At 34.8% G+C, this 17,279-nt stretch overlaps 1 protein-coding gene and 1 pseudogene across 5 annotated transcripts; one reads left to right on the top strand and one right to left on the bottom strand.

Moving 5' to 3' along the window:
- Window positions 1–464: 464 nt before the first annotated feature.
- On the top strand, window positions 465–11,395 carry LOC105785632 (protein VAC14 homolog). 5 transcript variants are annotated; one of them, XR_001131079.2, is made up of 21 exons: window positions 471–850; window positions 960–1,073; window positions 1,177–1,242; window positions 2,470–2,559; window positions 2,649–2,768; window positions 2,859–2,887; window positions 3,004–3,146; window positions 3,230–3,324; window positions 3,558–3,644; window positions 3,849–3,956; window positions 4,065–4,156; window positions 4,356–4,437; window positions 5,624–5,689; window positions 6,694–6,809; window positions 6,969–7,089; window positions 7,275–7,436; window positions 7,563–7,691; window positions 8,288–8,356; window positions 8,588–8,881; window positions 9,074–9,247; window positions 10,634–11,395. XR_001131079.2 is itself a non-coding variant. In XM_012611752.2 (20 exons), exons 1-20 carry the CDS (start codon window positions 761–763, stop codon window positions 9,161–9,163), a joined length of 2,163 nt encoding a protein of 720 aa, XP_012467206.1. In that variant the 5' UTR covers window positions 471–760; the 3' UTR covers window positions 9,164–9,456. The 5 variants fall into 5 exon arrangements, 1 of the variants encoding a protein (XP_012467206.1); XR_008197712.1 differs by lacking the exon at window positions 10,634–11,395 and adding an exon at window positions 9,649–9,884; XR_001131078.2 differs by lacking the exon at window positions 10,634–11,395 and adding an exon at window positions 9,665–9,884.
- LOC105785633 (ankyrin repeat-containing protein At2g01680-like) lies at window positions 10,424–15,282 on the bottom strand (annotated as a pseudogene).
- Window positions 15,283–17,279: the final 1,997 nt, after the last annotated feature.

The raw sequence follows: 17,279 nt of genomic DNA on the forward strand, positions 1-17,279 counted from the left end.
GAGAAAAAAATTCGGTTCTTACACTATGCTCAAACTTTTGCTATCATGGTTACAATGCCTTTTACCCTTTTTTTAATTGATTACCAATTGAATTTTAATTTTAATTTTTAAATCAAAAAATAGATGATTAAGTTCATGAAATTAAAATTATGGGATTAAATTTTAAAACTCTGAAAGGTACAGGGACTGGAGGCAAAATAGACATTCAATCTAATTTAAAGATAAGTAATTATTGGTAGAATTAGGTGAAAAAGTAGCACTTTTTCTAACATTATGAAATTCCAATTTCACCTTTATGTTCACCCTTATGTCGTTCTGAGTCACTCGGCTTGTAGCTGTAAATACCATATATGGGAAGGTTGATTTGGACATTTCATTTAAATATGTCACTTTCGACACCCTTTTTCCATTTATCTAAACTAAAAACGACACAATCCAAATTCCCAAAAAGTGATTTGAAAATTAGTTTGTTAAAAAACATTCAAATAATAAAAATTAAAGAAAGGAAATTGAAAATCCGATCGCATTTATTTGAAAAAAAAAAAAACTATTCGTTTCTGCAAAATTTCTCCAGATCTGTTTTTCCCCTCGATTTTCATTTACCGGTCCAGAAAACAAACCGCAAACCCTAAATAGACCAAAAGGGAGGGAAAAGAAAATATAGAAGAAAAAAACTATGTTCAGATTCGAATTTGAGAAGATCAGGAAACGAATTTGATTTTATCGAAAAAAGGTGTGTTTTTTTTTTTAAATTTCTGCTATGGCCGACGCGCTTTCTGTGATTCCTGCATCAGTTCTCCGTAATCTTTCCGACAAGCTGTACGAGAAACGCAAGAATGCTGCCCTTGAGGTTTTTGTTCCTTTTCTTTTTTGAATTTCCGGTGGAATTTAATTTGCAGCTCTCTTTTTTTTCAGTGATCAAATTGCTTAACTTTTTTTGTTATATTAACTACTTCTAGGTTGAAGGAATTGTGAAACAGCTGGCGTTGTCGGGAGATCACGAGAAGATATCGGCGGTGATCAAATTGTTGGCCAAGGAATTTACCTACTCTCCACAAGCCAATCACCGTAAGGTTGGTGGATGATGAATAATTTTGTGATTTTTCTCACTTTCACTATTAATTTGATTTGAATTTTGGCTCGGTCTTGTTAAATTCCGGTCTTCTGTTTATGTAGGGAGGATTGATTGGTTTGGCTGCTGCCACTGTTGGGTTGACTTCCGAAGCCGCGCAACATCTTGAGGTAAGCACTAGTTTGGCTTTATTTTCAGTCTGTTAACACGTTTAAACCTTTTAGAAGCATGTAGAACAGTGTTTACCATGGCATTGATATTCAAGAACCGACAATTACATCTCAAGGTTTATGGACTATTGCTCTATAATTGTAATGTTTTAGGGTTGTTAGGGCAGGTTTGGTGTTTGTTAATAAGGAGACAACTACACTAGGCATACATTTGGTGTGCCTTATTAGTTATTACCTGACATAAGATATGGGATTTTCGTCACTTAATAAACTTTAGTTTTTTACCTTCAGATTTCTGTGTCTCTGGTAGGGAGTTGGGGATACATGGGAAATTAGGGCTCGCTTTTAATGAAATCTGAAAGGAATATAATTTAGTGTCATCTCACTGACTTGGTTTGACTTTTGAAAGTTTCTAGTATTCAAAGGTTGCTTTATTGAACAAATGTTATCATGATTGCTTGCATGGTGTTACTATTTTAGGCTTAGCCCGTTTCTATTTGTCGTATAAGTTGTAGAAAACTGCTTGGATGATGCTTTAGTTGCCATAATTTTTTTAGCCCCTTGTTGGTAATTGGTAATGCATTGATGTATTTTCTTATTTGTCTAATGTGAACATGTGAGCTCTTTCATCAGTTCTTCATTACTCTTGCATGAGCTTCTAAAAGAATTGGAAAACTTAGAAGGTTGAATTAGACATTGATGCACATTTAATAACATTATTGGCCAAGTTCTTAAATATTGTTATTTCGATTTGACCTCTTACTTTGGTTTGTTGTTCCTGTTTTAAGAACTCTTTTCATTATTAGCTGATATGATTATAAATTGTTGATTAAAAAGCTTTCAAGCATTGTAGTAGACTGCATCTATTGGTGGATTTCTCTGCCACTTATGTAGCTTGGCTTGGGTATAGTGATATTTATATTTCCCCTTTCCGTTTTAGTCTTGTGGGGGAGAGAATGTGGGTGTTGGGCTGGGACAGGCTATAGGGGTATGAGTTAAGACTTTAGGTCCTTTCAGGCACATAGAAGGGATTAACGTTGTTTGAAGTTTTATTCTTTCTCAAGCAGAAATAGGAAGTAAAATGAGAAAATGTTGTGATTATTTTGTCTTTATTAAGAAGTGTCAGTTATTTTTTCACGGTTAGATGTTTATTTAGTTAACCTCTTTTCTTTCCTCTTCTTTTGTATATAATTTAGTGATTGATTTTCTTGTGATTGAATCTGCTAGCAAATTGTGCCGCCAGTGCTTAATTCTCTTTCTGACCAAGACAGCAGAGTACGATATTATGCTTGTGAAGCACTATATAACATTGCAAAGGTGAAAGGAGACTTATTTACTTTTTTTTTTAATCATTTCATGTCTTCTTTACTAATAGTGGATGGGATATGCTGTCTTCTGCTGTACAGGTTGTCCGAGGAGATCTCATCATATTCTTTAATCAAATATTTGATGCATTATGCAAGCTATCGGCTGATTCTGATGCCAATGTACAGAGTGCTGCTCACCTTTTAGATAGGCTCGTGAAGGTTAATAATTGCTACCTCATCTAAATGTTGGCATTTAATTATGTGAAATATGAGAATTTATTGCCCTTCTATTTTTACAATGTGAAACAGGACATTGTTACTGAAAGCGACCAGTTCAGGTCTGCTTTGTTCCCTTCCAATTTCACTTCTTGAATCTTGTTTCATTTAGAAGTCTCATTTGAATTTTCTGGGAACCATCTTTGTAATGTTATTTGTATGGTTGCTTTGCCTTCAGTATTGAAGAATTTATACCATTACTGAGAGAGCGTATGAATGTCCTGAATCCCTATGTTCGCCAATTTTTGGTTGGCTGGATAACTGTACTGGACAGTGTTCCAGATATTGACATGTTGGGTTTCCTCCCTGATTTTCTTGATGGTAATAAAATCTTGGTCTCTTAAACCAATTTACCACTTCCTGAATAGAATTATTTTAATTAATTAGATCTTGATAACTTTCAGGTTTGTTTAATATGTTAAGTGATTCTAGTCCTGAAATACGGCAACAAGCTGATTCAGCACTTTCAGAGTTCCTTCAAGAGATTAAAAACTCCCCAGTAAGACTTCTACTAACATGTTCTTTGACTGTTGGATTGGCTTCTTGGCCATTTGTCTTAAAGATCCTTATGCTAAGATTCTCTAAAATCTTTATGGTAATGGCATGATTGATTACCTCATTATTTTTACTGAACAAGGTTATGGATTTATTATATATCATCAAAAGTATTTCTCATGAAAAAATATTTTGTTCATTTGTAATTTTCTGACTCGAGCAGTGCTACTCTTGAAGTCTGTAGATTATGGTCGCATGGCTGAAATACTGGTGCAAAGGGCAGCTTCTCCTGATGAATTTACTCGGTTAACAGCAATCACTTGGGTGAGTGGAATTTGACTTTATGTTGCCATAGATACGGGAATAATTTTAAAGCAGAAAAGAGGAAAATAATCTTGATAATGGATTCTTCCTCTTGTTAACTTATATATTCATACTATGATATTTTTTTCTTGCTACTCTTAGACTGATTATTTCATCTGGTACCTTTACATCATAGAAATTGAATCTAATTTTTGCCCTGGACAGATAAACGAATTTGTAAAACTTGGTGGAGACCAGCTTGTTCCTTACTATGCTGACATACTGGGAGCCATCCTCCCCTGCATATCTGATAAAGAAGAGAAAATTAGAGTGGTAAGTTTGTTTCTTTTATAGTCTTCTTAAAGAATCATAAATAACCATCTGCAATGTCTTATAGAAATATGTGAGTTCTTTCCTTTATGTTTTTTATTTTTATATTAGGTTGCTCGTGAAACCAATGAGGAACTTCGTTCAATCAAGTCTGATCCAGCGGAGACTTTTGATGTTGGGGCCATTCTCTACATTGCAAGGAGGTTAGTTTTTGTTACCTAGGAAAAATACTAGTCTTGAGATGTTACTAGTAGTCTGCACTTCCATCCGTCAGCATATGCAGCGCTTCTGTATTTTGAGGAGCTATTGAAAAGTGCTTAAAATGGTGTCTTTGTTTTATTTAACTCCTGAAATAACTTTGTAATGATTTTGTAGTAATTACCATTTACTTTGACTGATCAGGCAACTGGATAGTGAGTGGGAGGCCACTAGAATTGAAGCATTGCACTGGATATCAACCCTTTTAGACAGACACCGTGCTGAGGTGAGGAAGCATTTATTTGTGATTTTCATTTACATTTGGATGCGTGTGTGCTTTTGCATACATTTTTTACTATCATCATATTGGTCTTACATGCACAAATACTTAATTTAAATCCATGTTTAACCATTTCAAGTCTCCTTGTAGTAAATTTCTTAAAATGATACCTCGTAGGTGTTTGGTTTTCATGTTTCTGTTCCTTTCTACTATTATCTTCCCTTTGAAGTTTTGAGGAGTGTCTATTACATTATGCCTTATTTCTTAAGTTGTTTTTGGTCCTAGTAAAATTCACTGAAATGTTGGTCATTAAATTACATGTAGAGGCAAAGTGTAAAAGGTCCCAAACTAAATTTCAATAGCCCTTTTTCAAAAAAAGATAAAAAAAAATACAAGTAGACTTGATATAATGGTGTACAATGAGATACTGATAGCCAAAGTCCAAGCAGTTATTTGTGATTTTCATTTACATCCCGCCAGGGGTTGGGGGGGGGGGTCACATATATTTTTACCATAATCATATTGATCTTACATGCACAAAAACTGAATTTAAATCCATGTTTGTGCTACTCTTTAAGCATTTAAAGACTCCCTGCGATAAATCTCACATCTCTTAAAATGATACCTCGTAGGCGTCTGGTTTTCATGTTTTTGCTCCTTTCTATCATTATCTTCCCTTTGAAGTTTCGAGGAGTGTCTATCACTTTATGCCTTGTTTCTTAAGATGTTTTTAGTCCTAGTAAAAATCGCTGAAATGTTGGCTGTTAAATTATAGGTAGAGGCAAAGTACGAAAGGTCCCAAACTAATGTCACTAGCCCTTTTTATAAAAAAGGAGAAAAAAAACAGGTCTATAATGAGATACTGATGGCCGCCAAAGTCAAAGCTTGTTGGCTACGTTTGGTACTTGGATATATATAGCATCTGCATCTCAATAGAAGTCCTAATTGACCTTTCTTTAGACTATTGTTAGCACTTTTTGTTGAAGCACATCTGATACTGCATCCTTGATTTCTTTTCATGTATCAAACAGACCTCATTGCATTGTAAAGGCATGATAATTTCAACATAAATCGAAATAGGAAGCGTATAGTCTCTTGTCAAATTTGTAATTTGCGTGTTATATTTATTTGCAGTTTATGATGCTTGTTTTGCTCCTCTATGCATGATGTTTAACTTTTTTACCTGAAACAGGTCTTGTGTTTTCTAAATGACATATTTGACACCCTTTTGAAAGCTCTATCTGACTCTTCTGACGAGGTATATTTCTGCTTCTGCTTATGTGTTTCGCATTTAACTATTCCATACTTTTTTTTATTTTATCTTTATTATTGTTTTGCGTATTTGTATTATTATTATGACAATAGGTCCATAGTTTTTATTTTATTTATTCTTTTTTTTTTCACATATTTGTATTACTATAATTAAAATAGGATGCGCCCTATATGTATAATTTTGTTTCTTGGATGCAACTGCTATTGAAACTTTCTAGCTTACTCTGTTGGCAATATCCTTATATTCTCTTCTTTGAGAACCTAGAAAGAGTGTTACCTTTGCAAGAGGTTCTCCTACACCCCATTCTGTCTTCCGTCTGATGCTTTTCCAAGAGATGGGATTAAGGATGGATGTGGATATGTCTACTCTGTTGGCTAAATGTTAAACCTGAAAAGTAACAAAAAGGGGGGATTGCAAAATATGGTACTGATGAAGAAGCTAGAGTTCCTGAATTTCACTGGGAAAGTGTTAAAGTTCTTGCCTTGGACTCAATTAGTTTGCTTTGTTTTCTTAATTTTGTTAGAGGAATTTCTTTCTTAATCTCTCTGACATTATTCCAAAATTTGGTACAAGTCAGCAGTAGTTAAATTCATTTGATATTTGTTATTGTGTTTCTTTTGTTTCGTTTCTATAATCTTCCACCATTTCTAGATTGATCCTGGCTACTGCTCTCTTTATCTTGAAGCTTTTTATCCTCCCTTTGTCCTTTTATTAGGCTGACTGGATGATGATGAGATGGTGGTTGGGAGATCTTCTTCCCCATAATGTATTGGGATCATCTTAGTCATTTCTGAATGGATGGATGCTATTATGTTGGGATGTATCTAATGTAGCCTATGGTCTTCCTCTCTAATATCCATTTTTATGTCATAAAAAGTGAAATTAAAACTGCTCATGATTGATTTTATGGGTTTTGGTTTCTATTATTGATGTCAATTCTCTTAATTAACATATACTAATTTATCATGCGATTTTGGTTTTGCCATCAGGTTGTGCTTCTGGTTCTTGATATTCATGCATGCATAGCACGAGATCCCCAACACTTCCGCCAGCTTATTGTTTTTCTGGTGCATAATTTCCGGGTTGATCATTCTCTTCTGGAGAGGTGATTCTAGGTCCCTCAAGCCTCATATAGTATTTAATTTTTTATTATGAATTGTTTTTTTCAGTTGAGCACTCATGTAGGCTATGTGGCCTACTTGTCTTGTAATTTATGTACAGTATCTCATCACTTTCTTTTGCAAATTTTCTCCTGTATTCTTAGGCGTGGTGCTTTGATAATCCGTAGACTTTGTGTTCTTTTGGATGCTGAACGGGTCTATCGTGGACTATCCACCATACTAGAGGGAGAAGCAGACCTGGATTTTGCCTGCATTATGGTTCAGGTTCTGTCATGTGTTTAAGGATTCAATTAATGCAATAATGCTCTTCAGTTGACATAATAAAATGAATCTGCTCCATAACTTTAAAATGTGATAGTCATGAAATTATTAAAGTTTATATGTTTTTTTCCTGAATCTTTATCTTTTAGCTGAATTGTGTCCAATTTTAAATTTTATCCCGTGTGCAGGCCTTGAATTTGATTCTACTCACTTCTTCTGAGCTATCTGTGCTTCGGGAACTTTTAAAACAGTCACTTGTTAATGCTGCTGGAAAGGATTTGTTTGTTTCTTTGTATGCTTCATGGTGCCATTCACCCATGGCCATTTTAAGTCTTTGTTTGTTGGCACAGGTAAGAAATAATAATTCCTTCAATTGCTAGACAATCCCTCTATTTTTATGTGCGGTGGGCTGAGAGAAGAGGTGTGTTTGGACAATCTACTTTGATGGTTGTTAATCTAGTTTATTTGCTTGATAGGCATATCAGCATGCAAGTGCCGTGATTCAGTCCTTGGTTGAGGAAGATATTAATGTCAAGTTCTTGGTTCAGCTTGATAAATTGATTCGCTTGCTCGAAACTCCCATCTTTGCTTATCTTAGATTGCAGGTTCCTAAATAATACTTACTACTTGCCTCAGTTGTCCTTTTAATATCTTTACTATGCTTGATTTGTAGGAATTGTAATATTGCATGCGTTCTTTATTTAGGTTTTGGTTCACTTCCGATATTTGCTTATATTTCAGCAAGCCTCAGGGCATATTTTTTATTCATAATTATTTCTCCCCCAAAATTGACACATACTTGTGTATTTCACTTGAACTAAACTATGGCACAGCATGCAATTTCGTTTTCCGTAGAGAGATGCATATTCTAATGCTCAACCATTTTATGATGGGATGTTTGGCCAATGACTGACTTATGTAGCCTTTGTTATTGAAAAGGTTATGCTCCAACATTTTAGTGGCTGGCCATTGAACTTTTATGTGAACAATTTTCCTTCTCCAATAGTTGCACATCTTCATTCACTGGGAGATTTGTTTGCAGGTTGCTGCTCATTTTACCAGGCCAAACTATGGCTTTAGTGAATTCATTGGTTGTAATGTAGTTAAAACTTTTCTTAGAAGTAATTGGTTTACTAATATTTTCCTTGTTTATGTTTTAAATTTAGAATGTTGTGCAGCTGACCCTTTTTTCTGATTTCAGCTTCTTGAACCAGGAAGGTATATATGGTTGCTGAAAGCATTGTATGGTCTTTTAATGTTACTTCCACAGGTATGTCCGTGCTACTTTCTTTTCTTGGCACCCCAGCCCCAAACCTAAAAAATGGTTGTCAGTGCATTAACTACTTGACATCATCAAAACAGATCAAACACTGTAGGGGGATCTTTGATTGGTTTTAAGGGGGCATGTAGTGTGTTCACGCATGTCACAAACTGGTGCACGCACAGACACTGTGCATAATTTTCATTGTTAAATTATATTGACCCTTTGATTTATCTACAGCAAAGTGCTGCATTCAAGATCTTGCGAACTCGTTTGAAAACTGTGCCATCGCACTCCTTCAATGGTGATCAACTCAAACGAGCATCATCAGGCAACCCATACTCCCAAATTTTACATTATAGTGGATCCCAAATCACTGAGGATGGCAATGTAAGGCAAGATAATGGGAATTTACAGAACGGAATCAACTTTGCTTCAAGGCTACAGCAGTTTGTTCAAATGCAGAGACAACATCGAATGCTTGAAAAATCACAAGAACAATCACAAGCTAGAAGTAGTTCCACTTTATCAAAGGTGTGTGAGTTACTCATTGATCTTGTTTCATAATCTTGCATCATTATCTTAATGATTATGTTGGACCTTGTATTAAGTTGTAAAGTAACCACATTATACATTTGATCTTTATATGGGCTATTGGCAGAAAATGAAAGGTCCTGTTGACCGGTCTTTCTTCATGATACTTTACCTTTATACATTTTTATGCAGGAAGGGCCAGAAGCAGAAGAATCCCGGGGACCTCAAACATCCGACTCAAACTTGCCTCCTTCAAGATCATCCAGAAGAGGCCTGGGGTAATTGCCAAATTAATTGATGGTGCTTCTGCAACCTACTTATAGTTCAAGGTCATTGTACTATGATCTCAAGATGGTTGAGCCACAGGTGAGATCTGGTATATAGTATGTAAAATTGTATATCATATTAGTTTGTTTCCATTAAACTCATGGAGGTTGGGATGGTGGAAATTGGGTTTTGAATATAAAGCTTGGAGGGGCTTTCCAAGCTATTCTTTTTCCTTTTTAAACAGGATACGCCCATGTGGTTCTGTGATATTTTTTTATTATTATTGAAATCCACATGGATTAGAGGGAGATGATGAATTTAGAGAATGCAGTTTTTATTTTTCTATTTTATTCATGTCTCGTAGCAATCTTACAATAAAAATAAGGGAATTTCTGATTCATGTACAAATTGATCTTTGGTGTAGCTATGTATGTACACTTTTATCGATCCCTTTTAATCGATGCATAATTTGATTATGGTGGGCTGTTTTGCTGTCTCAGTTGTTGCTTTCTGCAGGCACAGGAAAATATAATGGATGTATGTGACAGCAAAAATAGAAAATTGGCCTCAACTAGTCACTGGATTAGTGGCAAATGACTCGTGTTGTTTTAAGTATTTGTTGACAGCATGTCATTCTGGGTTCATATCTGGATAATCCCTTCCCTTACATTTGATTAAAAAATAAATCCTTTGGCTATACAAGGTTCCATTTCATTTAGTTGATACCTTTTATTTATTTATTTTGATTAATCATAACTTATTTTCAGAAGGTAGCAAAACCCTGATGTGCTCATCTTTTAGTAGCTTTGATCTAAATAATGGGGAAAGGGGTGCTTTTGATTTTCCAAGTCAAGCCTTTTTCACGCCAATTTACAGGGTAGAGAAAAGCTTTAAAGCCTCTTCCACCAACTTGTTCTTTTTCTCTTCGTGTAGTTAGTTCTCTAATGCTGCATTTTCATGAACCATTCATACCTTACCGTTATTTTCCTCAATTTCAAACGCAAGACTTTAACCAGAAAAGTTTCCACTTTCAACTACCAGCAAATCTTCTAGTTATTTAGTGGTGGTTTCTTTAAAACAATTTTGTCTTCATTCGACATTTTTGTTTAACACATTATAACTGTATGCATAAAATATTTTAAAAATCATAATGTCGTATGCATACTAATTTACAATGCTCACATGAAAAACATAGTCTATTGTACACAAATCTATAATCAGCCTTGGGATTGTGAACAGGAAGCATGAACTACGGTCTTGCTTTTACAGCATTTGGATTAAAATCTGTCAGCTTTGATATTTCAACTCTGAATCATTAGGCGTCAGCCATTTAGTTACACAGCAAAAGACTTTCTGCGACTGTACCATGCTCCTTTTACAAGCTTTAATTTAGTGGCTTCTTTTTTTTTTTTTAAAATAGTGTTTACGAAGCATATATCTTCTCAAGGTCAGAATTATAATCATCATCATCTGATATATTTGCAGAATATGTCCATGAGAAAGACTTGCTTCCACTTGCCCTCTTTATTCGTCTCTCTGAGTCGCAAGTGTCCCAACCAGAATTGGTGCTCCAACAATGGTTATAGTGACTGCCATCCATGAATTCCCTTTTCCTACAACCACAAAGGCTATTGACAAAAATGCTCCACAAGTGCAAGCACAAGCAGCCCACATTAGCTTGTTAACCACTGATACAACCTGTTTTTGAGCATTTGTGTCCCATGCTACCAATGTGATCTGAACAACAACAACAGCCATTGATATGAAAAGGGATGTGGCATTCAAGAGGCAGAAAATGCGGAAACCTACGTGATCAGCTATGTAATACCCAATTTGCCCGGCCCAATTTTATAAATAAAAACAAAAAAACAAAATTTATTAAAAGTTCATCAGTCCATATTACAAGCCCAAAATCAATACAGCCCAATCCTAATTCGACCCAACGTAGCCCAAAATATTCCCCAAACCCCGAAACCCTAGCCTTTAGCATCACTGCCCTCCAGCCGCAGCAACAGTGGCCTCCTCACACCGCCACGCACGCCACGTTGGCATTCGTACGCCCCAGCTGGCCCTCGTACGATCGTACCTGCAGCAAACAACAAGACAACAACAAAAAAGAAGGAGGAAAAAGCAAAAAATAGCAACAGAAAAGAAAATAGGAAAAGATAGCAGAGAAGGAGATGTATTTTGTTTTTTATTTTATTTTTCTTCTCGATTTGGCTATAAAAAGCCGATTCGAAATCTGTAAAGGGGGCTTGATCCGTCTTTTTACACAAAGATATTGAATACAACAGATATTGAGAAAAATACAAAAAAATATAGCAAAAGAAATAAAAAAAAAAGAATTTTTTTTTTGCTGAAGATGATTCCTTCCTCCTCTTTCCTCGTTTCTATTTCTTCGATGTTCGTTTATTGCTATTAACGGTTGTAAAATAAAAAATAGGGGAAGAAAGACTAACCTCTGTGTTGGCGTCGACCGAAACCTCGCTCATTTCGTCTCAATCGAAGTTCGGGCGAGAGCTATGAGGCCGAAATCGGCAGAGCTTTCGGTGATATGAGGCTAGGGTTGAAACCCTAGCATAGACGAGAGAAGGGGGCGGCCCTTTCTTTTTATTTTTCTGTTAAGCAAACTGAGATACAAAAATTTTTTCTAGTTTAAATAGTATAGTCGCACGGCGTCGTTTTGAGCTAGGGTTAACTGCCCTCAAAACGGCACCGTTTAATCTCCAACCCGATGACCCAACCCTGAGGCGGCTGAGATCTGCGTGTTGTGGCTTTTGTAGGGTTATTTGTGCATTTGGTCCCCCTTCTTTTGTAGCGTTTTCAAATCAGTTTTTTTTATTTGCAAATTTCAAGTTACATTTCGCTTTCGTTTCACCTTGGCCCAGATTATACGATGCGTTTTGGAGGGATGAGAATTATTTCCCACTTGGTCCCCCAAGTTCTCCGCACATCGCATTCTGCCCCTTTACTTTATTTTATTTTCATTTGGCTCCTTTAATTCTATTTTTAAGTTTATCTAATCCCTTTCGTAGTTTTTATATAGCAATTAATTTAATAATAATAATAACATTATTTATTAACTCTAGTGTTATTTGTATTATTATTAAACTTTTCATTTCATATACATGTGACTTATTTAGATTAATGTATGTATGTTATTTGATATATTACGCATATGTTTTTATTTACTTTAAAATTCATTTTAATATTATAATTTCACATAGTATTTCTTTTATCTTCCTTTAAATCTATTTCAAATTGTATATACATATATATATATATATATATATTATTTGTGATAAAATTTTATGTATGTGAATTATTAATAATTTTCAATTTTCGCCCTTGTATGCTATTCATTTTAGTCTATTTCAAAGATTGTTTATATTAATTTACTCGATATTCGTTTTAATTCTTTAGCTTTTGGTACTAATATATACCAACATAATATGAAATTCATGCCATTATTGTATTGCTTATTTATATTTATTGATTGTTTGACATTCATTAGCATGCGCTTTAGTTTATGAACCACCATCTCGCATTGTACATCATTATTCAATCCTTTTTATTTCGTTCAAAGAGTTGCATTTAATATTATTTGTGTATCAAAACCAATTTATCCAAAAACTTTCAAAATAACGCAATACTCGAAATTTGGAATCCTCGAGAGAATGGAGCCCTAACGTATTGGGTTCCAATTTTTCTCGTCGAATCTAAATAATCAAGAACATCTCTTTAAATTAAAACATAAATAAAAGCGCATTCTCAGGAATTCGATACGTCGTGTCCTAATGTATTGGACATGATATGTTGATTCCTCGAGATGAGAATTTTTTAAAATAATAATAAGGGCTATATTCAATGCTAGAAATTTTGAGAAATTATGCCCTAATGTATTGGGTTTCGGTTTCTCATCTGACTTAAAACAATTGAATATCCTTTTTAAACTTCACCGTACAAGTTTTGGAAATCAAAAGACAAGCTTATTCTCGAGGACTAAAAATGTCGTGCCCTAATGTATTGGGTGTGGCATTTTATTACTCTGAGATAATGAGGTCTTTAGCATCCGCATCGATTTATCCAAACACTTTTTATAAAATTAACATTAATAAAAGGGAGGATCATGTTTTTTAAAATTCTTCACGAATTTTCGATATTCGAAATTAAGACCTTAATTAATCAATTCGGTACTAATTTTGGGCGTTACGAGGGTGCTAACCCTTCCTCGTGCGTAACCGACTCCCGAATCTGTTTTCTCAAATTTCGCAGACCAAAATCATTTTCAAGGTGAGCCAATCACATCACATTAAAAGGTCGGTGGCGACTCCAATTTTTGTTTTTAGTCAACAATTATTTTTTGTTTTAAAAAAAAAAAAAGGTTTCGACAAGCTATGTTGGCCTTCCCTTCATCCGGTTCACTTGTTACGTATTCACCAGGCAAGTTGAGAATGGCTAAGAAGGCTATCGATGCAAAGAGCACTGCAAAAACAGTGATGGAATTGGTGGTGTTTTGAACAGCTTCTCGATGGAGTTTCTGAAGTTCCTTGGCAATTCCGGACACCCTTATGTTGGTTTTTTGGTTTTGTAAGAATTGTGACTGCACTTCATGCTTAATATCACTCACAATCCTCTTAAGTTCCATTGCTTCATTCACTTGGCCAACATACCTAGCATGCTGTGCACCTGCCTCCATCAGAACTCCTTTAATTTCCAGTGTGGATTCTCCATACTGGAGTTTATCGGCCAAATCCAACGCGGTTTCGTGCTGATTATTAATGGCATTGATATCAATCGATCTTTTGGTTAGCAACAAGCTCACAATCTGAAAAGCAGAGGAAAACAGGATATCAGTTAAATCTTACAACTGCATAAGTTATGCCATTGCTGGTATGTGACAAACAGTGAGAGAGATACCTGTGGACGAGCCTTCCTCGTAGCTATATGCAATGCGGTATTCCCCTTTTTGTCTCGTTCATTCAGTAGTGAGTGATTGGCAAGCAATATTTCATCAACGACAGCCGGGCTCTGACCCTTCACCGCCATATGGAGCACGGTTTGGCCTTTCTTATCTTTGATGCTCACAATGCCTTGATCACAATCTGTAAGAGCTTATACTACATTAGTAAGGCCATACCTTGCAGCCGTATGCAATGCCGTCTTTCCATTTTTACGAACTATCCTAATGCAGCTTGGATCGGCACTCAATATCGCATTTACGACATCTAAATGACTTTTAACAGCTGCAAAATAAAGGGGGCTGGCATTCGTCGAGTCACATAGCTCACAAAGCTCCGGCCAAATTCCCAAAAGTTCCTTCACCATACCTACAATGCACAAAACACTATATTTGGTCAATCACAATTCAGACACACACCGCGACAAAAAGCAATTAAAATCAAGATTTCCCTATTTCTCTTAAACCTTCCACCAGATGCATGTTTTCATGAAAATGGACCCTCTCCCAATTAAAATCAAGCTGAAATATAAAACCCAGATTGGCAAAACCAAATCATGATTGAGAAATCAGAACCATACCCAAGTTTCCTAACTTAGCAGCAACATGAAAAGTGTTAATATCAGAGTTGGACCTCATCTTTACAACCTCAACATCACAAAACTTGAGCAAGTAGCTGAAAGTCTCCTGCAAATTGTTTTCTGCAGCAATGTATAAAGCAGTCTTCCCTGACTCATTTTGTGATGCCACCAGATTAGACACCGTCGATGATCCATTAGACGGTTCATCTTTTGTCAGCTTATCCAACATCTGCTTCACAGACTGAAGCTCCCCAGATTGAACAGATGCAAAGAAAGACTGCTGAGTGAGGAACCGTAAAGACTTGGACTCCATTAAAGCTGCTTCCTTTTTTGGTTTAGTTGTAAATGATAATAGATCGATCTCTTGAATTTGTTTTAAGGGTTTATCTGATGGATTCAGAAATATAATGGGGGGGGGGGGTATCTGCCATTAACAATCGTGTGTCAGAGTTGACTGTTAAAGAAAAACAACCACCCGGTGTGAGATTATCCAACAAATATGTGGGTATTTTCAGTTTTTGGAAATATGGGGTATAGCTTTGTAGTTGAAGTTGTAATGTATTTTTGGATTTGGAGTAATCAGAGTTTAAATGCTGTGAGATTCTAAGAATCCCAACTGTTGCTTTGTTCTGGTGGCTGTGACATCTTTTCACTTTTTGTTTATTTCCTTCTTTGGGTGAGCCCGAGCTCGGCCCATTTTTTAAACGTGCCTCGTTTTTTTACTCAAATCCATATTTCGGACCTATATTTTTACCCGAACCCTTCCATATTTCGGGCGGGCCGTCGAGTCAGGCCGGGCCGGCCGGCCCATGGACAGGTCTAGTGAGGAATAATGGAGGGATAACTGTAAATTTATTCTCTAAAATTACTTTGTTTTTAATCGTTTTGTTAATGTTTAAAATTCAATTAAATTGGGGACACGAATGTCGCAGCTCGTGTAGCAGTAAACTTGTTTTGTAAAAAATAATTTAACGAAAATTTGATAAATTACAATGCCAAAAATCAATTGTCGAATTTGAGTGGCAAAGCTAGAATGGCAAACTTGTTATTTGTTGTAATTATAATGACAAAAAAGGGAAAGCATCAATATAGACTGAACCCCACACGGAATTGGGAGCAAACCTGTAATCATTGGATGCTTTATGAAATAATTTATCATTAAATGTAATCAAGAGAACCCATATGTAAAAGCATTTTTCGTCTAAGTTCAACTGGAATCTAAATTGTCATGCTTCCAATTAAGCCCAACTTCCTAATATTTCAAAAGTGCAAAAAGTATGTATTTTTAAATTATTAAACATTTATAAATATATTATAAATATAAAACGTATTAAAAATAAAAAAATAAAAATTTAAAGCTCTAAAAATATTAAAATTTATTAAAAAAACTATATACTTTTTCAAAAAAATATTAAAATATTATAGATTTCTTTTTGAAAAAAAGAATCTAATTTGGTTAACCGTAGCCTCTAATGACACCAAAGCTAAGCAAACATTCATGTCAAGGATCACAAGCCTCTCGAGGCTGGGCACCACATGGACTTCCGTAGGGTGTCATGAAGGAAGTGTTTATAACCATGAGGGTTACTAAAGCAGTGAACTGTTAAAAAAAGGTAGGTTACTACAACACAGGTAGCTTGGGTGAAGTCCACGTGGTGCTAGGCTTCCTGATCGCTTCTACCACTGAGAGGCTTGAGATCCTTAATGACGACCATCACATGCTTAGCTTAGTGTTGTCTAAGGCGATGGTTAACCACATTAGAATAATTTTCAAAATTTTGTTATAATATTTTTAAAAGTTTAGAATTTTTAATATTTTGTAACAATTTAATCATTTTTAAATTTTATAGTATTCTTTTTGTTAATTTATTTTTAATTTGGTTGTCATTGGTATTGTTATTAAAGTAGGAGAATATGAGTTTGAGGCGTTAAAAATGCGTTTATCCTTCTATTTCGGGTGGAATATTGTATCAAAATTTTAAAGTTTTAAATAACTTTTCTAAAATTCTATAGTTGTTTAGGTCATTTCAAATTTAGGTTATTTAGAGATTGAATCATATTGAGTTCAATTCTTTTTTATTAGATTGTTTTCACTTTAATAATTTATTTTATATAGGTGTTGACATATTCATATATTTGTCGTGTTCATTTTATTTAATGATATAACATATTTTAATAATTATCAATATTTTTTGCATCATGTTTGAGTTGATAATTTGTATAGTTTTATCATAGTAATTCCATTTTTTTACATAAACCCATAATAACTCCAAATTATGCAACAAAATAACCAACATGAATCAAATAATGGTTAAAATGAAACATTATTTATAGAATTTATTTTAAATTTTTAATAGATTTTTAATTTTAACAGGTAAAACTTTAGTTCTCAATATGCATAAATATATATTGTAATCATGACTGAAATTTTTAAAAAATATATTTGCAAGCAAAGCAGACAAAGTGCTAGAAGTAGTGTCAAAGACCAGTGTTAACTGCTTCAGGCATTGAGCATGAACAAGGTAGAAAAACAAAGAACATGCAATATGTTTACACAATTAGGTTTCTTTATGTCTACGAGGCATTACCT

Source organism: Gossypium raimondii, chromosome 1, assembly GCF_025698545.1.
Source record: "Gossypium raimondii isolate GPD5lz chromosome 1, ASM2569854v1, whole genome shotgun sequence".
Taxonomy (NCBI): Eukaryota; Viridiplantae; Streptophyta; class Magnoliopsida; order Malvales; family Malvaceae; genus Gossypium; species Gossypium raimondii.